The sequence below is a fragment of the Sceloporus occidentalis genome, unplaced genomic scaffold (genome assembly GCF_023333645.1).
Source record: "Sceloporus occidentalis isolate IW3139 unplaced genomic scaffold, rSceOcc1.0.p SCAF_7, whole genome shotgun sequence".
NCBI lineage: Eukaryota > Metazoa > Chordata > Lepidosauria > Squamata > Phrynosomatidae > Sceloporus > Sceloporus occidentalis.
The window spans coordinates 62,005,925-62,027,026 of record NW_028316987.1 but is presented as its reverse complement, the minus strand read 5'-3'; the positions used below and the strand labels follow the sequence as shown (position 1 = coordinate 62,027,026).

The 21,102-nt window shown below is 42.4% G+C and overlaps 1 protein-coding gene across 1 annotated transcript; it reads right to left on the bottom strand.

The window, feature by feature from the left end:
- Positions 1-7,343: 7,343 nt before the first annotated feature.
- SOSTDC1 (sclerostin domain containing 1) lies at positions 7,344-20,088 on the bottom strand. Its single transcript, XM_089531367.1, has 3 exons — positions 20,043-20,088; positions 12,203-12,496; positions 7,344-8,443 (listed from the first exon to the last, which is right to left on the bottom strand). The coding sequence occupies exons 2-3, from the start codon at positions 12,420-12,422 to the stop codon at positions 8,028-8,030; spliced, it is 636 nt and encodes a 211-aa protein (XP_089387493.1). The 5' UTR covers positions 12,423-12,496; positions 20,043-20,088; the 3' UTR covers positions 7,344-8,027.
- Between the last annotated feature and the right edge of the window lie 1,014 nt (positions 20,089-21,102).

Below are 21,102 nucleotides of genomic sequence, written 5' to 3'. Positions count from 1 at the left end.
GAGGAAACAAAGCAAAGTGGGACAGGAAAAAAAAACCCTGCTTCTAATCTTTGTTATAAACATGCTCTGAACTTTGTCTCCCAAATGGAGAATATTTTAATGTCATTCTAGCTCACTCCTTACAACATTCTAGCTCACTCATTACAAAGTATGTTGTTCATCTATATTTCCATGGTGCTATCAAAACAGGCAACATACCACAGGAGGATGTATTTCCTTTCATTATATATAACCTTGATTACTTCTTGGCTCCAGGCACTTTTCATCAACAGATAGCAATTCGCTAATGAGGATGATATTGTTTTTTCAGCTTTCTTTGCTAAGTAGTTCCAGTACAGGGGGTTATCAATTAAGAAAAAATGTTTATCCTTGATCTTAAACACAGTTAATAACACTTGACATACTCTGAATTTTTAGAAATCAGATGGCATACAACTCTTATCGGTTACAACAGATTTATTTACAGTCTGTAGAAATGACATTTATTCTGGATATTTCACTGAGCTTTTGAGAAAGAAGCATCAGAAGAGAGGTATTTTTTTACAGTGGGCACTGAGAGTAACATGTTGTCAAAAGTATTGTTGTTGTTTTTTAAATTGCTTATTATACAGTGGGACCTCGATGTCCGCAGAGATCCATTTTGGATCCCCCTCCCGATACCAACATCCGCAGATGCTCAAGTCCCGTTGTCCCCAATGATGGTGTGTGCACATGGGCACACTGCCATTAGGGACAGCCCTCATTGTCCCCATTGTTGCATGTGCACATGACCATGCAACCATTAGGAACAACGGGGCCCAGCCAACACTGGCTCCTCCAGCAGAGGTACTGGAGAAGAAGCCACTGAAGAGCAGGAGCATTGCCACTGCCAGAGCCAGGGCCCAAGGCCAGCGCTGCTCCTCCATGACTGAAGATATATCGCTCCCTGGAGCCAGAGTCTTCCCAGGATTGAATCCCCAGGCTCCGAGACCTAAACCCCAGCCCCGGCCCTGGCCCTAGCCCTGGCTCCCTCTGGCCAATGGGGCTGCAGCCTCCAACCGCAAACTGCCTCCAAACAGCCCCTGAAGCCAAGCCCAGCCCAGAAACTATGGAGGGGGACATGGGAGGGGGGTGAAGAGAGGAAGAAAGGAGGACTTCAGTCCTGTTGTCCCTATTGGGCATCACTATTGGGGACAATACGGGCTTGCTGTCCGTGAATGCTCAAATTCAAAGATGGCAAGTGCATGGATACCAAGATCCCACTGTACTACCTTTTAGAGAACATGAAGATGTAGGATACGGCTTTGTAAGTCTAATCGACCTAATTTTGAAAAATGATTTTAGTAACCAGGAGGGCCCAGGGCTAGAGGCAACACAGCTGGTGACTTCGTCAGTGGAACAGTGAATCCACTCTGTTCTTTAGTGTGAACTTTCAAGTCACATTCCAGGGTGCTGAACCTATTCTGGGGATAGACTTGGTGTCTTGCATAATTCCTTTAAAGTATGGACCAAAACCTTGAGCAGATTCACTGCTCACTAACATGAGAGCCACCAGCCATTACTGCAGAGAGGACAAGGAAGAGTGAAGAGACAGGAAAGGGATGCTCAGGAATAGGCAGTCACTGTGTTAAGGGGCAGAGCTACCCCCTCTTACAGGCCTCCTTTTGAGCTATTCTCCCCAGCAATCTAAGGAGATACTGACATTGCTAGTAGAGACTTCCCCCATATCCCCCCACCTTTTTGTGTAACAGAACCAAGTGATAAAACAGGGGTGGTAAAAGCTTGGTCCTCCAGATGCTTTGAATTTCAGCTCTCAGAATCTGCAGCCTGAACAGAGGTGAGAAAATATGAGAGCTGTAGTCCAAATCATAAGAGTGGGCAAAGTTTCCCCATTCCTATGGTGAAGAGTAGAGCCAGAAAATTATGTTCATTGAGGTCAACAGCAATTATACATATGATCCATGCAATACCATGTACACTTAATGCCAGACCCACACAGATCAAAGGAAAACAGCATAGATTAAAACTTCTCATCAGTGCCAAACAGGGTTCTTATTCAAAGCATATAACTCAAGCTTTCATGGACAGAAGGATCAAACTGTATTTGTAACATTAAGCATAGCATTACAGAATGAACCACAGACAACAAGAAAATCAGAATAGTCGAAGAATTCCCATACGTTGGATCAAATGTCCACCACAACAGAGACTGCATTCAGGAAATCAGAAGAAGACTAGGAATGGGAAGGATAGCTATGAAAGAACTGGACAATGCAGGTCCCATTAACATCAACAGTGTGTGCATGGCTGTGTCAGAGCAGCTGAATGCTTGCACTGCCATTGACAGTCATGGGGTGGGACCATCCATGGATGCTCCAATCCATGGATGGCTAGCCAGCCGATATGAAGGGCCAACTGTACTCCTCATTCCAGAGGAAAAAATGCAATCTGGCCACACACAATTTACAGAAGTTCAAGCTTTGTCTAAAAAAAAATTATTGTATGTGTGCCTGTCTGTCTGCTTTGCATGAATTCGGGTTGCTCTGTGTTTCTGGCAGACAGAGGATGAAAAGATGTGAATTTGTGCAGAAAAGTGAAGACAATTAACCATCAATACGAATGTGAGAAACTCCATAGCAATGCACATAATACACTTACATGTAGACTAGCCCTTAGTCACAGTTTACAGGTGAAACCATAATAGATGATGTGTGGTCAAAGGGTGACAATATCAAGACAATGTTTGCTCTTTGCATATACCCTGCTCTTTAGAAGGGAATGCCACAGCTTGGGATCAGCCATTGAGAAGGCTTTCTTTCATGTCTTTACCAAACATAACTATGACAATGGCAGGACCAATAGAAAGCTATCCTCTGAAGATCTTAATTTAAACTTGAGCAGGTTCCTATAAGGAGATACAGTCTTCCAGTTATCTGGACCTAAGCTGTATAGGGCTTTAGAGGTCATAACCAGCACCTTGAATTGTGCCTGAAAATGAACTTATAGCTAACAAAGCTATTCCAGCAAAATAGGTGTTTCTTGTAGCTAGACCTAGGGCCGGTACACACTGGCAGCGAAACGCCACCCCTCTTTGCTGTGCAGCATTGCTGCAGCAACCAAACCGCAGGGCAACACTGTGCAGCAAAAAAGAAGCCGCCTAGAGTGGCTTCTTTTTTGTGGTGTGGCAAACAGGAAGGAGCGCCACCATGATGCTACTTCCTACCAGCGATGTCTGGTCGCTGTACAGCAGCATTGTCATCATGGTGGACAGAAGGCTGGCATGATGGCAGTGGTGGCACGTTCTAGGGTTCCGAAGTGTGCGGTTGCTGTGAGCTCTGGAATCCTAGAATCAGCAGCACCATGTCACTTCCTGCCCGTGTGTACCAGGCCTTAGTCAGTGTTCCGACTGCAACATTTTGTGAAGTTTTCAAACAATTTCCAAAGGCAGCACCATCTGGAGTACATTACACTAGTTCAAGCAGAATGTAGTCAAGGCATCTATCACGGCAGTCAGATCTGACATCTCCGGGGGCTGGTGAAACTGGTGCACTAATCTTTCTTGTCCAAATGTACTCATGGCCACTGCAGAATTCTTGTCATATAGGCTCAGGACTATGTCTAGGAGTATATTCAAGCTACAGATCTGAGATTTCACGGAGTGCATAGCCCCATTTGGTAGAAACTGAATCTCTAGCCCTGATTTGCCTTGTTTACTGACTAGAAATGCCTGTGTCTTGTATGGATTAAGCATCCATTTCTTCACCCTCATCCAATCCATTACTGAGAGGAGACACTAGTTTAGTGCAAAAACAGCTTCCTTGGAATTGGATGGAGACAGAAATGGGTGCACTGGGCTAAGAGTTTCTCAGGCAAGGAAATGGAGGAGCCAGACAGATGGGCACTGGTGGGCTGGCATCTGTGATCAGTCAGCTTCAAAGAGCGTACAGGGGACAGAGCCAACATGGCAAGACAGAGCCACAGGCCCTGTACTTGTTGCAAGGATGAAGTGCATGCCCTGGCAAATCCCAGACCATTAGTTCTGTACATACAAAAGTATGCATATACAACAAAACAATCTGCCTTTGCTTTCCTAACCAGAAACAGGAGCAGATGCCCCAAGTCAAGCAATAGTCACAGAAGCAGAGTTTGAAAGGGGACCTCTTCAGAGTGAACTTCCAGATTTCCCTAACCAGCATGACCAGTGGCATTTTGGGTAAAGAATTCTGGGTGAGCTCCAAAAATGTAACTTTTCCATGCACTGAGTGTATAAGCAGAAGAACAAAAAATACCTGGACATTTCCCACGTGTGCCCGAGTCTTTCTCCAAGTACTGTGCACAGTTAATTTTACCAAAGATTCTTACTGTGGACCCTGGCAAGTACTGAAACAACCCATTGTCCAATTGCTGTATTTGCCTATTGTCAATAAAGAATATCTTCTCTCATTCATGGCATCATGGCATGGGTCATGGTGACACTGTTTTTACAGGACTTACTTTCTTCTTCATACCATTGCAATAGATGTGACTTGAGGCAACCCTTAATGAATTTCTCCCATATGATGTGCTCTTTCTGGAGTGTCAGAAGCTGCTAGAGTTGAACTTAAGCACTTGAGTCAAGAACAGTTCTGGTGTCCCTTGTGGTAAGTTATCATAATTACAGCTTGAACCACCTTCCTAGCAATTGATCTTGAACAGGGCCAGATGAACGCACTTAGCCATTGGACAGAAAAGGGCATGAAAGGCATCTTGTCTAAGTAACAAAGACTTCCTGACTCCGGCAGTTTGCTGTTTGGCTCTTGTCTTGACCCCCTAGCCCTGACTCGATTTCTGAATCGGCATGTCTCTGAACGTAGGTCATTCAGAACTATATGTAATTTACTACTGGAAAATGGTCCCTTCCCTCAAGTGGTAAAAGTCTGTGCTGTAGTCTTTGACACTAGTCTGCATTATTTCTACAAAATCTATAAAACCTAAAACCTATATCAATCACTTTGGTGGGTTACTCACCACCATTTAGTACGTATTCTATACATACTAGGGTTAGGAAGGGGCGGTGCTTCCGCACCCCCTAACCCTAGTACGTATAGAATACGTACAAGATGGCGGCGCCCTGTTCATACGGACACCACCATCTTTACGTATCGGACGCTGTGCGTCCGGACGTCGCGCGGCGTCTATGACGTCGCGAGTCCGCCCCAGGCGCCTTGCGATGTCATAGAGGTGCCGCAAAAAGAAGCTCCAAAATGGAGCTTCTTTTTTGCTCTGCATGGGAGCCGCGCGGTGTGGATGCTGCGGCTCCCTCACGGAGCAAATGGCGCTGGCGGGAGACTGCCACAAAGCGGCGGTCTGTAACCCACCAGTATTTCATAGACCGGTCAAAAGGCAGTTTCTAATATCAGGTAGAACATTAAAATAACTTCTCCGAGTTATTCATATTCACATAATGGAGTGAATGAAGCAATAAATTTGATTTGTAGGGATGATTATGCACATCACCACAAACATTTACCTTTATTATACTTCACGTCAAAACCCCAAAATCAATAAGGTTATCTTACCATCTGTCAGAAGCCTAGGTACTAAATTTTGTAAACCTGAAATATCATAAATAATACATATGCTGCAGGTTAATATATACCAGCTTCCCAAGCCAAAATAATGTACTGAAAGATTTTTCTGAACTCTAAATATTATTACCAGTTTTATTTTTCCAACATAGGTTAGAGAATTACTGTGTTCTTCATCATAGCAACCCTTGTAATGGTCACAGGACAGTCATTTGGGGGTGCGGATAGTCAGTTGAACATAGTATAATAGAGAGGATGCCAGAACTAGTGCACGATATTTTGCTGCTGCATGCAAAACCCAAGATGGCATGCTGCACTGTTTCCACGAGCAGAATCAGCTGAGCCAGTCATTTACCCTTCCTTCAGCAGTGGCAAGGAGACTGGGTCATGCACCACACCTATGGAGAGATGGCCTATATAGAGCTGGGTTGGCTGTGTAGCACACATAGACTTGTTCTTCAAGTCAAGGGGGTGCTAAGGGAAAGAGATCAAAAGGAACAATTTGGTGGCTGCTACTGCTGTTGTAATAGAGGAACCAGGTGTCAGAGGACACTACATACACAGTTGTATGTGGTACAGCTTGCTAGTCAAGTCTGGCAATTTTTACCATGCCACATAAAATGCTTCTCTTCATAAATGGAGATGGTGGTGGTGTAAGAAAGACACAGTGAGTAGAAAGTATACAAAATGGCAGACTCAATGCCTAATGCAACACATGGAACAATTTAATCAATTTACCTTTATTACACTTTACATTTGTAAATTCTCTATTTTGGAGAGAGCTGAGTTAGCATCTATCTGAAATGGAATATAGGAAATTCTATGATACCAAGTTGGGCCATTGGTTCATCTAGCTCTGCAGTGTCTATTTTAGGGGTAGACAGGCCCTTCTGGGTTGTAATTTCCCAGCAACATGTGGGAGGGGGGGCTGCACAATTTTTAAAATATATTAGTAAATAGGTCCCCAAATAGGCAGAAACTGATCGGCAGTCCACTCCTGGCTTTGGGAAAAGGCATCTTTTTGAACTTTAAAGGTTTAATCTTCCTTATCTAAAATTATTGGGACCAGAAGTATTTTATATATTTTTGGGGATTCTGGTATAATTGCATATAGTATACATATTGAGTTATCTTGGAGATCCAAGTCTAAAACACTAAATTTATTTATCTTTCATATACACCTTGTACACATAGCCTTAAGGCAATTTTATACACATTTTTTATAATTTTGTGCACGAGACACTAAACCATCAGAAAGCAAAGATGTCACTATCTTGGGCATTCATTAAAAAACTTGTGGGTTTTGGAGCATTTTGGATTTTGGAATTCCAGGTAAGGGACACTCAACCTGTACTAACAATTTTCTCCTTTTTCTTTTCTTTGGAGGGGGGGGGGAAGTGTCTAGAAGTCCTGGAGCCCACAAAAAATGCAGAGGGGCCACACTCCAGCTGTACGATTCCCACCTTGGTCTCCACTGATCAGGAGTAATTCTCCAAACTTCCAGGGGCTTTCCCACCAAAGCCAGGAATTGAGCCCAAAACCTTTTACAAGGAATACATGTGTTCTATCACTGAGCTACAACCTTTCCCTTTAGCACTCTCATGTCATTCATGTGCATATTCCTAGTGTTATACCAAGTAAAAACAAAGACAGTTATAGTGTTGTTGATTTTTTTTATTAAAAACAGATGAAATCAATATGAAGTAAAGTACTTTTTCAATACACACTTAAAAAAATACAAATGTATTTTTACATCATATGTACAAAACATTTGTTAAAGTTAGTTGAGTTGAAAACAAAGAATGAAAAAAAAGAAACTTGAAAAGGTTAAAATATCCATTTTACATTATTTACAAAATGTATATTTCAATTTTGACCACAAATCATAGGAAAATATTTTGATGCATTAAAAAAGTGATGAGACATAAAGCAAGGATCTTTTAAAAGTAGAAAACACATAAAAGCTCATTAAATAATTACATGGACAAATAAATAGGCTTTGTTCAAAATTACTTTACACCTGCTGTCATGCATATACTGTTTTCTTTTCATAATTTGGTAGTACCGATGTTTGCATGAAAGGAAAAGATCAGCATGCACAATGCTTTTGTTTCACCAGAGTGAAACACAAAGCATTTATCTCCTTTTTAAATAAGATATGTGAGATCCTGGTGAAATACTTGATCAGGAAGGTGCGCCCATGAGCACTCACAACAGCAGCTCTCTACAATATAAAATTCATTGAACGTTCATGGTAACAGCTCTTTGTGTCCACTAAGAAAAAAGGAGAAGCAGAATTCAATATTTGGCCATGCCCATAAGTCTGGATGCACAGAATGCCCTTCTGAATTTGGTCAAAGCTACAAATGTATGCAGGCTCTTCTTCAGCTGAGAAGGAACAGTGGTGTTTCTGTCAGTTGGTGGTGTCTGTAAAGCAGATGGTTATTAATAAGTTCAATAGTTAAAAGATATTGTCCAGTTCTAACTTGGAGGATGTTTCATGGATTTGCTGTTCCTTTTCCTCTCTTTATGATGGTGGACTGGCTTTGTCTGAGATGTTCCTTCAAAACTATGGCTGGATTCATTGTGTTGCCTGGTGTATCTCTTGCACTTGCAAGCTGTAACCACAGTTACCTTGTAGGTTCTTGTACTTCCATCTTGACACTGAAGTTGAATTCGCTGTGTGCGAGTTTTGTCATTGACGCATCTCCATTCCTGAGAGCTCCTTCTGCTCCAGTACTTGGATCCATAACCTCCCCCAATCCAGTTAGGGAGCACTGGCAAAGGGAGGCACTCCCCAGCACATACCAGCTCTTTTAGAGGATTGATGCTGGTGCATTGGCCATCAGAAATATATTTGGTGGATCGCAGTTCCCGGCAGCCAACTTGAACACGACCTGCCAGAGACACAGAACAAAGAAATTAGTGGTTTGATTCTAGTCACTTATACCTGTTTCTTGTATGAGAATAGATGACAAGGCCAGAATATGGATGTTTCATATGGCTAATGAGTGGTGCTCTGATGTATAGATGGTGCAATGTATGAGCCAGGAGATCCATGTCAACTTCCATCTGTTTGATGGCTCCTCCCCCTTCCTTATTGCTGCAGGGGAATGCTGCAGTCAGCTTCGCTGTACAAATAACTGCTTGTGTGTGGTCTGCTCACATACACAATTTCACCCATGACATCAACATGTACAAAGAGTGCAGAAGGCTCTTTCTATGATCAGAAGGCTATACTTCAGTCCCAGATTTGGCGAATGCAATCTTTCTTGGTTACTCACATTGCATGGATATTACTTGCACATATATGCTAACTGCAGAAATCTTTTGCTTTTGAGAGAGAGAAATAATTTTGAGTGAGACTTCTGTTCAACAGGCATGAATCACCCAGCTCATCTTACACCATTTGCAAGATGGAGAGCAGGGCATACAGTTTCTCTGCCTTATGAAGCCTGGATCTGAATTGAGCTGCACACCAGCTAAATTCTTAGTTCCTTTGCAGTCACTTTTCTAGTTGCCCTAGATTATTTTTATTCACCCACCCACTCTACCTACCTACCACTACCTTTCAGTCTGACTGGGCCAGGTTCTGATAACTACCTTCTACTTGCCACTTTGGTCTTAATCTGAATGGATGTAGCTTATACGACATCATTCCCAGTGAAACTATACAACAGCAAATTCACTGCTCCAGAATAAGTAGGCTTGTATGTTGGTGCTGCCTCAGCTACTGATACTATCAGAGGTAGATCTTTCATCTGACTGCCTTTCATTAAAAATAATAATAATAATAATTGTCTTTTGATCCAAGATGGATTTGTTGTGAGATGTTTGGTACTAGTCTAGCTTGAACATTTATGTCTGTTGGCTTGAGAGTCTGAAAAATTAATATGCTGTATTCAAATCAACCATAAACCAATGTTTACATTGTCACAGTGGTTGAGGAAAACTTGTTTTAAGGAAGATTCTTTGAAACCTGCATTGTGTGCCTATTCTCTCACCCTTAGTCAAATATACACTTTTCTTTAGGCAGCAGTATAACAGTATCACAACAGTGTGTGTTAAGTACCCTCTCCTACAACAGGTAATACTGCAAAACCTGAGGCAAAGTTATTTCGTTTTTTTAAAAAAAAAACAAACCCTGACATTGTACCAAGTTGCTGAAATAGCTGCAAACACAGGCATGTTTGTGCCTGCATGCATTTGTAGATATCCTCACTGAAGTAAGCAGTATTTCTTCTTTTAATAATTACCCCTTTAGAATGAACACACACCACAAATTTCAACATACCATCTTTTCCTCTTACACTTCCCTTTTTAAAAACATAAAGAAATGCTAGCATGGTTCTTGGGCTATATTATTCAAGAGCAATATAAATAACAGAATTAAAGGTAATGATGAGAGCCCTCACACCCATGATATTTTGGCTTACATTTGCTGCATAGAAACCCAGCAGATTCTAATAAGCTCATGGAAAGGGTTTAGGAGCCACAGGACAAGTCAATTTGCCAGTATTTTTTTTTAGTTGGGTTTGGGCATCCCATGAGTATTGGATTTTCCAGCTATGGCATTCTTCTGGTACCAGCAACTGTTCATCAAAGGACAATCTACATGGATGTTCTTTAGTTACAGAGTCCGAAAGTGGTGCCAACATGGCTTGGCTCAGACAGTCCACCAACCAGTTCCTTCTCTACTGTGAGGTGACTATGGAAGGTCCCCTTCCAGGAGGAGGGGGGGAAAGGTTTATTATCTAAAGTTTCAGTAAGTATCCCACTAATTTCAGAGGAACAGAGCTCCACACACGCTGCCACTCGCTTAATAATTCTGATACCTGTTTGCATCCTGCACCTGGCTCAGGAATGTACATGGGAAGGAAGTGGTTACCACTTTGTATTGTCTGTCTTTTCAAAAGTCTGTATGCATGCATGTTTGGTTTTTCTTTTCATTTCTTCCTCTTTTTAGTCATGGTGATAGTCTGCTGACAATGAATGCTCATTGGGTTGTTTGAGTAAACTTGCACTGACAAGATATTTCCTGCCTATTTGGAGTATGCTGAATGGCAATCTAGTTTAAGTGTTTTGTTGTTGTTGAAAGATGGAGTCACCAACATCTCTCTTTTTGGATATGAAGGTATTCCTTACTGAATCAATGTGCTTTTTTTTTTCAGAGTTGGGTAGTGGCTCTAAGGAGCCCCAAGCTTTCCTGGTTATTTATGGATATCTTTTTGAGCCCAAATCAAAGGAGAAATGCCAGGCAGAGGGTGGAGGGGACATTTTCAAAGGCATGTTGGAGCAAAGATTCGAGATAGCTAGTGAACCTGCTTGTTTACACTGACTACAGGGGTTTAAGCAGGTAAGTACTAAATAAGGAAGTACTAACACAGTGCTGGAACCAAATCAAAGCTCAGCTGCGAAAGGTAAATGTCAGCTTAGTGAAGCAGCACAGAAAATTATCTTGCTGAAAAGCATGCAATATGGAAAGAGGGCTGGAGGAAGCATAACCTCTTCTGTATGGCTCAGGAACAAAGGTCCAAAACACACTGCAGAAATAAACCAGTTTGAGGGCGCTTTAACTGCCTTGGCTCAGTGCTAGGGAATCCTAGGAACTGTAGTTTATTGTGGCACCAGAACTCTCTGACAGAGAAGACTAAATGTCTCACAAAACTCCAGCTCCCAGAATTCCCTAGCATTGAGTCAGGGCAGCTAAAGTGGTGTCAAACTGGATTATTTCTGCAGCGTGTTTTGGACCTAAATCCTTAACAAATTAGCTTTAAAGGCAACCAGAAGATAATCTCAAATTGCTCTTGATGGGTGAAATAAGGAGAGTGGCGGACACTTTTCCTTTTCTAATTCATACCTTGCTCCTTGTTCATATTTCTTCTGCCCAGGAAGAGTTCTAAGAAGAATAGAACTCCTAAAGGTAAACCTCCTTCCCAACTAATAATAAAGACTGCCACTGTTTGGAACTGGGAAATAATTCAAGTTATGCTTTTTAAGAGAGAGATCAAAGTAGACAGGGAGCTCTCCTGGAAGGCAGACTTTCTCAAGACAAACTAAAGGCAAACATCCTTTGTGACAGTATGCAAAGGGATCTTGTTGCACCTTTGAGACTAACTCAAAGAAAAGTTGGTAGCATGAGCTTTCATAGACTTGAGTCTACTTCCTCAGATGCAAGCATTTCCATTGAGTTTAGCAGGTTTAACCTTGGGGGCATATGAGAAATGTATTGTGCATGCATTTGAAGAAATGGGCTCATTTCTATGAAAACTCATACTATCCACTTTTTCCTTTCATTTAGTCTCAAAGGTGCGACAAGATCCCTATGCATACTGATGTTCCAGACCAACATGGCTGTGTCTTTGAATTCTACAAAGTGGGAGGAGGAGAGAGAAACCAGGGCATTTTGAAAGCAGTTGGAAAAGTGGGATAACATAGAATTATTCAGGACTGTCCTTGCCAAGCCAAGACAGAGGGATGCAAGACGATCCCTGAGCATACTGATTTTCCAGAGTTACAGAGCTATCTCTTGGCTTTGTAACAGACAGAGATTTGCTTTTTAAGGAGGGGGGGGGGGTGTTACACAATAGGAACTCCTGATGCAACACATCTGTAAACCAACAGTGGCAAAAGGTTAGAATTCTCAGAATACTTACTGCTCCGATCAAATCCAGGATGCCTTCCTCCATTCCTGGCTTGATTCAAGGCACTGTTGTTGCTGCTGCTGCTGCTACTGCCACCAGGGCTGGCAGGAATGGATTTGACCACATGTGAATAAAGGATCTCCGTTGCATCGTTCTTAAAAGCCCAGCAGCTCCGCAGGAGCACACAGGCAAGCAAGAAGCCAGGAAGATGGAGAGCAGAGGGAGGAAGCATGGCTAGAGAGCTCCTGCTGCTATGGCCACTCCTGAGTTTTTCTGCAACTGTGGAAATCCTGCCTGAAATCCTTCCTTTATATAGTCCCAGAGAAAGAGAGAGAGAGGCTTGGCACTCATTCAGGTGTAAACGTGGGGGAGAGCTTGAAGATGAAAACACAAGACAAGGAGAGGGTGGGATCCCTTAGACAGAGGGAGGATTCTCTTGCCCATAGAAGGATGCAGTAAAGGAGGGGCAGGGATTCCTGGCTGAAGCTTTGGAGAGGATATGGGGAAGAGGAGGGGGGTTAGCTATCCAAGTTTCGAAGAGTAGAAAATGCAATTGGAGACTGCAGCTGGAGAGAGAAATGGCAGAGCCATTTCCTCCACTCTTGCATCTGGAAGGATGCTGCCAGAAAGTATCGGTCTCCATGGTACTTTGTAGCAATGCAGTTGTCCCCTTCCCCAGCTACTTGTAAGGAGACAGGGAAGATGTGCTAGGTATGTGAAGGATGCTAAATGTTATCAATCTAGAAAAGAGGATCCCAAACTTTGACCCTCCAGATGTTTTGGATTTGAACTTCCCAAAGCCCCAGCCAGCTTGGCTAATGGTCAGGAATTCAAGGAGCTTGACACCCAAACATCTGGAGGACCATGGTTTGGTTTCCACTGGTCTAGAAGAGCTTGAAAATAACTGTTTGGACTACAGCTCCCAGAATCCCCTGCCAGTCTTTTCCAAGCATTGCATACACTACACAAAAGTAGAAGAAAGGAAGAGAACCTATTAAGGGCAAGAACTTTTTTTCTCTTTTCTTTTGCAGAGTGGAGGGCGGACACTGCCAATGATCCATTTACAGCGAAAAATTTAATGACTGCCTTGAGAAAGGTTTTAATAATGCAGCTTTGATCAAAGCAGTGCTTTCCTAAAGCAAAGTTTGTGTTAGGGGAATTGTCTCTTCTCGATATGCAGAATGTTAAAAATTCTCTGTTGTACATCTTTGAAACTCCTGAAAAGGAGCAACTTCTCTAGGGATCACGAATATATGCACATTCTTTGCATCAAAGAAAGTTTCTGCTATGTTCCAAAGTTAGACCTGCTAAACTCAGTAGAAATGCTCTGGAGCCAGTGAAGCAGAATCCAATCATGAACTGCCTATACATATTTGAAAAAAAAATGTTAAAGCATAGTTTGCTTAATGAGTTATAATAAGCTGTTTTGCACAGGAGGAGCAAATTCTTTAGTTGGCTTCCAGTGTTCTGTTGATATCTTACTTCTAATATTAAACATTCAGCATCAAAACAATCTCCATGTGGTGCTGATGCAACATTACTGCAACAGCAATGTACAGTCCTCCTCCCTCCATTTTCGCAGACTTTGAGTCCATGGTTTCAGTCCTTTGGAGACTGGCAAGTGGGGAGGGTTAAAATGGCACTTGCAGGAGCATGCAGCCATTCAAGTCAACAGGACTTGAATATGTGCAAATTTCCATTTTCACGGGGGAGGGGGAAGGGGGTATGGATTGGATCACCTTCAAAAATGGAAGGATGACTGTAATTCCAGACTGTGTACAATCCCATTGAAGCAACCTTGTTTGCATCTGTCCTAAGCATTTATATACAGGAACAAGGTATAGTGTATACTTATGACAGGATCCAGGACATATTGGGAATGACATATACTGGGAATGGCATATCTCTTATCCCCATAAGATAGCCAATGAGGTGTGATGGTTGAGCATTGAACGATGGCTTCGGATATCAGGTTTCAAATCCCTGCTTGCACATGGAAACCCACTGGGTTTCTGATACACATTTTATGCACACCCACACTGCATGTTCACAAAAAGTCCCATAATAATAGAATAAAAATATAGCCTGCAGCCAGATTCTTCCCATCCCCTCTATTCACCTGCACATTACACAGTTTGGCATATAGGTTATGAATTATTCTTCATGAGCAGTTGACTGCACTTCAGTACCACCACCATCTTGGAGAATCAGTGCGGTATTTATCAACTCATAAACTCAAGGGCCCATTAACTACTACCTAGTTTTGCCTTTTTCCTGCTTCTTGGGTCTGAACAACCTGTTGTTCAAGTTCTAACAAAGCTGTTCTCATACTGCCCATTCCAGCCCACTGGTCAACCAATTGCTTGATTGCCAGTGTTTTGTGGCTCAGCTACCTGTCAGGTTGGTGCCTGTTTTCACCCAGACTGTGAGCTTGGTTTTAAAGGCTGCTTGACTGCTTCACCTTAAAAGGAATATGTGGGTTACAGCCATAGCTGCTAACTCATCAGGTAGATTTGGATCTCAAAATAAGCAGAATCTAATCAAATCTCATCTTGATGATTCCAGTCCAAGTCCTGTCAGCAAACACCATAAATCACAAACAAGGTATGCAAAGAGATCTTGTAGCACTTTTGAGACTAAGGCCCAGTACAGATGGACAGGAAGCGCTGTCCTCAGGCCAAAATTAGGGCTCAGGAGTGCACAGTAGCCGCATGCTCCCAAGCCCTAGCACACAGCAGTGATGCCATCATGGCAGCCACCCATCCACAAGGGGGCCACCATGATGATGCAAGCATGGCGCAGGATCCACACATCAGGGCACCATGCTTGTGTCATTGACATGCCATATTGCCCTAATGGTGCACTGATGGCAGCACCCATGCATGCCAAAAAGAACAAGCTTTTAGCGGGTTCTTTTTGGTGTGGAGGGAGCCCATAGCAAGCTCCCTCGGGAGCAAAAATGGGTGACTCCAGCCACTTTGAGGGTGATCTGTCAAGCCCCTAACTAAAAGAAAGAAATTGGTAGTATGAGCTTTTGTAGACTTGTGTCTACTTCCTCAGATGCATGGTGAAATAAACTCAAGTCAACGAAAACTCATGCTACCAATTTCTTTCTTTCAGTTAGTCTCAAAGGTGCTACAAGATGCCTTTGCATACTGGTTTTCCAGACTAACATGGCTATGCCTTAGAAAACAATTACCTACACACAGAGGGATTCAAGGCTAAAACAGCTGAAAAAATAAAGTGAATTAGGTTTGCAGTCACTGAGTTCCTTATTATTACAGAAAAGGACTTTGAAACTGTAAAAAAATAACAGAAGAAACTGTGTCAGATAAACACTTGGAGACATACGATTTCCTTGTCTCCTGGGAAATCTAGAAAGAAGGGGCTAATTAATTCCTGTCTGGCATCATGGTAAAAAATACAACAAAGCTCAATCTGTAAATCAGTATAGGAGTCCCTAGACCTGCAGGGACAATGATCCTTAATAGCCGAACAACCACTAAATCTCACTACAAAGTCTGAAGACATCATATGTTCTAGAGAGTGCAAATGAAACTCTGTACATTAATATTTATTATTAAATTTTAACTTTAATATTTATTCCCTTGTCCCAGACACACAGAGAGAGACTCAGATGGATAAGAAATACCAAATGATCAAAATTTAGACGAGACAAGATCCTTGTGGTCAATATGGTTTAATCTTCTGAAGAAGCCATATTCTAATTCTTTCCTTGCTCCAGAATCAGAAGACCTACTGCAGAAAATCCCATTGAAATACATTTGCAATGCAGACCCTTAAAGCAAGTAAAAGGTAATTGGAATGGATACATGACATAGGGGTGGAATGATTGGTTGCTGCCAAGAGAGTTAATGCAGTTTGACACCACTTTAACTGCCATGGCTTCATCCTATGACATCCTGGGATTTTTAGCTTGTTGTGGCACTAGAGCTCTCTGACCGAGAAGGCTAAATATCTCAGAAAAGTACAAATCCCAGAATTTCCATAGCATTTAGCCATGGCAGTTCAAGCACTGTCAAACTACATCAATTCTTCAGGGCAGATGTAGGCATTGTTCTATGGTAGATGACATGATTTGCATGCAGAAAAGCCCAGGTTTAGTCCCTTCTCCAGATGGTTCTGGCTGTCAATATTCCTTCTGAAGGCAGCCACCACAACACAAAGGGAAGTGCCATTCTTCTGATATAGCACATGTTTTGCTTGCAAAAGTTTCCTGGTTCAATATCTGGCATTTCCCGTCCACATGGGGGCCGCCATGATGATGCAAGTGCAATGCAGAATCTGCATGTTGCGGTGCTGTGCTTGCTTCATTGATGTGCAACAGTGCACCAATGGTGCACTCATGGCGACCGCCGTGCACACCAAAAAGAACCTGCTTTTAGTGGGTTCTTTTTGGTGTGGAGGGAGGTTGTATGGTTTGGCTGCTGCGGCATCCCTCAGGAGTAAAAATGGATGGCTCCAGCCTGCCCTTTCAGGATGGTCTCTCAGGCCCCTAAGTTTCTAGTATACCATGGTCTCAAGGCCAGACTAGATGCAGTGCAAGTCATGCAATTAGGAGCAGCGTGGAAAGTTGTTAAAAAGTAATTTGCAGGTGTGGACACCTGATCTGAATTGGCAGAACAGATTGGGTATGAGAAGGAAGGGAGTTTTAAAGTGCCTCCCTCCATTCCTTCTGCTTGCATTGGAGGGGTTTGACTGGAGGAAATGTCACATGTTAATTAATGCAAATAGCAGGTGTGTGTGGTGGTGGGGGGTATGATCAGGATTGCAGCAGTGGGGACAGAATTAACTCCCCCTCTTTCTGCATCTTTCACAATAGTCTCCATACGGATCACCTGCAATTTTAAGGCATTTATGTAATCACTAAATGCATGAATGGCATTGGTCCCTTAGCATGAGATATTTCATACCCCCTGGGTATAAAAGTATAGCACCAACAACTGCCAAGCAAGAATTAAAAACTAGAACCTCTACCTTTAACAAGAAAAACAACATCCCCACTTAATGCTAGTTCATGTTGGACACTTTTGTGTAGCCCTAATTATTTGACATAAAGTATAATCCAATTTAGTCCCGTCTTCCTAAATGTGGCTTAAAAGCCAATTCCATGGCTTAACTGGATGTGGCATTTCCAAGGCTTGAACATGTACTGATGAGAAGTGTACCACTCTCATGAACAATGGAAGATCAAGCTCCCAAACACCACCCAGGTGACAGCAAGTGTGAAAGACACAGAGCAATCGCGGGGGTGTTGAAAAGCAGAACTCAGAGGTCTTTGGCAACTATTAAGTGAGCGAAGCACGATCCGTACTGGCCTGCATTGTAACTGGCCACACCCTCTTCTGGAATAGCAAGAATGTTGCTGGGTGGAACCAAGGTGTATTAAGCCGTGCTTTTGTGTGGAAAAGCTTGATCAGGACTTGGCGGTCTTGCATCTCACCACAGCCAGACTATCGCTTCTTTGCTTTTATACATATCCAACTTTACCCACAAAAATTTTTTTTTACAGACATGATGAAATCTATTTTTCTTTCAAAAAAAGCAATTATCAAGTAAAGTTTTCTTGTCTTAAAACTAAGCATGTTTGGTGAGGAAGCCAGCTGCGTTGGAAATATATTGTATACCATTAATATAACTCACTCATGCCCACAATATATACTGCTGTTGCTTTTACCTTTTGGTAATCTAGGTAACAGAGAATATAAAATCCTTGTGGAATTAATATCCATTGCAATACAGAAGAGCTGCTTTTGGAAGTCACATTATCATTATGGTTTTTGAATTCTCTAGTCATGCTTTTGGACTGGAACAGATGGCTCACCTAATGCACCCAAAGAGCATTGGGCTAGAGAAGGCCACTGTGATCTTCTATACTTATGTAGAAAATGATGCATTTATTAGACAAAGTAAGATCAAGTATAGTTATGTATGAACTGTGTGGTAGATATAAGGTAAGGATCTGGCTGAAGGGGATAAGAGAATGAAATGTTGGCAGTGAATGAGGATTATGAAATGCCTGTGGGGATTTTGAAAAGGTTGGTGGATGACAGTTGGTTAGGGATGAGAAGAATTGGTTAATGGAGTTTAAGTGCATGAGTGGTTAGTACACACAACCCCGAAGGGGCAGCCTGGAGCTGCCCCTGATACAGCCAGATTGGGACTGTGGCAACTGCACACCGCAGCCCAGATCTAGCCTTTACAGGGCACAAAAAGGAGCCGCAAAAAGCTGCTCCTTTTGCACCCTGCAAAGAGTGTGATAGCCGTGTTGCCGTGGTTTGGAAGTGCTCCTTTGGTGCTGCATTGTATGTACGCAGTGCCGGAGGAGCACCATGATGCTGCGCCCCATGTGGTGTGGCGCATGGCATCGCACCACCCTGGGGGCAGAACTGGGGCATGCGTCATGTAGATGTTATGCCCTGACTCTGCCCCAAGCCGGCCCAAACTGCTGGTCTGCACAGCCCCGTAGTCAGTGTCAGAGATAGAAACAGAGTTAGAGTTAATTAGGTTATGAGTGAGAGTGAGACATGTTAGAGTTAGTGTCGATTAAGAAATATATGTATCAAATAAGTAATCTGTGATGTTGTGTTCAATTTCTGTTTTTGTATTATACGCTTGAGCCTCTGAGAACACTATTGTTGTTGTTGTTATTACATATTGGAAAACTTGAATTCAGACATGGTACCTATGGCAGCAGTAGTTAATACAGGCTGGTAGTATCTGATGGGGTGATAAGATGAATGAAGACACAGGAACCATGAGGACACCAGAAAGGTCCTCACATTTAATGCCACAATGGTGTGACAGAAGGAGGTCTTCACACTGGTGGCAGAAGGATAGATAAGCAGAAGCCTTCGTATTTGGTGACATGGGAGGGATTAGTGAAAATGATCACATTTGGTGGCCATAGTGGCGGAATAGTGGAAACGTCACAGCTACATCAGGAATTTTCCATTGTTCTTCTTTGTACAATTTGTATGACTCATAGCTTGGAAGGAATAAATGGGTTTTATGTACAACGATGTAAAAAAGGTACATTTCAAAAGCAATGTAATAAGTGGAACAAATGGCCGTACTCTCCCATAAGAACAACCTCAGGGGAAGGCAATAACAAGCCTCCTCTGAACAAATCTTGCCAAGAAAACCCCATGCTAGGTTTGCCTTAGGGTCACAATAAGTTAGAAACGACTTGAAGGCACACATGACATGCACCAGACACTGAACCAGGGGCCTTCTGCATGCAAAGCAAAACATTCTACCTCTGAACTGTCATCTCTCCCCATCTCAAACCCACTTTCTTCTGCAGGAACTTTCCTCAATTTGCATACATGTTCTGATGCCCACCTCTGAGCTTCCCCTTCAGCTTTGTCTTTTGATGTTAGATTAGTGGTGGCTAGAGTCTGTCCATTTGGAGTCCCCAGCATAATGGATTTTTATTTGCACAGGCTTTCTCAGTTGATAAGCTGATGGGGTGCATTAATTAATTAAGAGTATTTACATCCTACCCTTAAGACAAAAGGCTTCGGGGGCAATTTACAAATCAACTAATTGGCAGTCCCCTGCCCTCAGGCTTATAATCTAAATAAGACATGACATATAAAGAACAGAGAATGGCAGTGGGAGAGGGATTAAGACCAACAGATGCTGATTGATCTCTCCTTCAAGAAGGCAGCTGGTAGAGGTTCTCTCACTGGCTAGTTGGTCAAAGCACAAGAGACAGAGACCTTGTTTGCACAGGCCAAAAGGAACATCCTCACTCACAGACAATATCCAGCATATTCTACATCAGAACTTGGGTTTAACAGACATAATACAAATGCTATAAACTTACCGGTTATTCTGAATCTTCCAGGAAGATCTGGAGCCCTCCATTTCTGCACCACAGTGACTGTCTGCATGGGTGTTCCACCAAGCCACCTTGCATGTTCACCACCACTGCAGGTCAGTCACTTTGAGTTTAAGAAAGTTGCTTGTGTGCATGAGAAAGAGAGAGAGAATGGATGGTAGATGGGTAGATTTACATTGAGAGATATGAGTGTGTGAGAGTGATGTTTGCACATACATGTGAATAACATGCACGTGAATCACTAGCTATCCCCACTCTAGTGTTGGAAAACTCACCTAGTCCTGGCTTCCACACACTTCTAACCCCAAGGGTTTCAGACTGGTCATTTGGCTTTTGGGCCAACAAAGCTATTCCTGCTCTAAACCTTTCATGAAAGAACCCAGTCTGAGTCACAGGCTGGCATCTTAGTGAGTTGGATTTAATGCAGGTTTTCCATATGGTCAGGATTTGTAGTCTTCAGAATTTTTCAAAAAGTACCTTCATTTACAGAACTTTGCCCAAAGGGTTCAACGCTAATGCTAATACTAGTAACATATTGTAGATTGAATAGCAGGACTAGTTGAGCTTTGAGACTTGTATTAGATTACCTTTGTTCCCCTTCAAATTTCCTGTATTATTATTTTTTTTACAACATATGTAAGCCTGAGTGGATTTCATATGGATTACTGTAGCAGTTGTCCACATAGCAACATTAAACCATACACAAAAATGTGGCCACTAGTAGAATGCATTGTTTTAGCCATAATCAGCTTCTCAATATGGATCCACTTTGTGGATAATGTTTTATTGCCAATTCCTTCTGCCAGAATAATCAAGATATACAGGAATTAAAATCTGGGGCAAATTCCTTCAGTTAGCATGCTATGATTGTGAATGTAAGGAATATCCCAAAGTTTGGAATGTACTTGTTAGCAAGGATTAACTTCATGTGTTTTTCAATATAATTGTCCATTGTATGTTACTATTATAGTTATGGGGCCCTGGCTGTAACAAAGCAGACAGGAGGAGAATGTGTTCTGACCCACAGATGAGTGGCCTGCAGTTT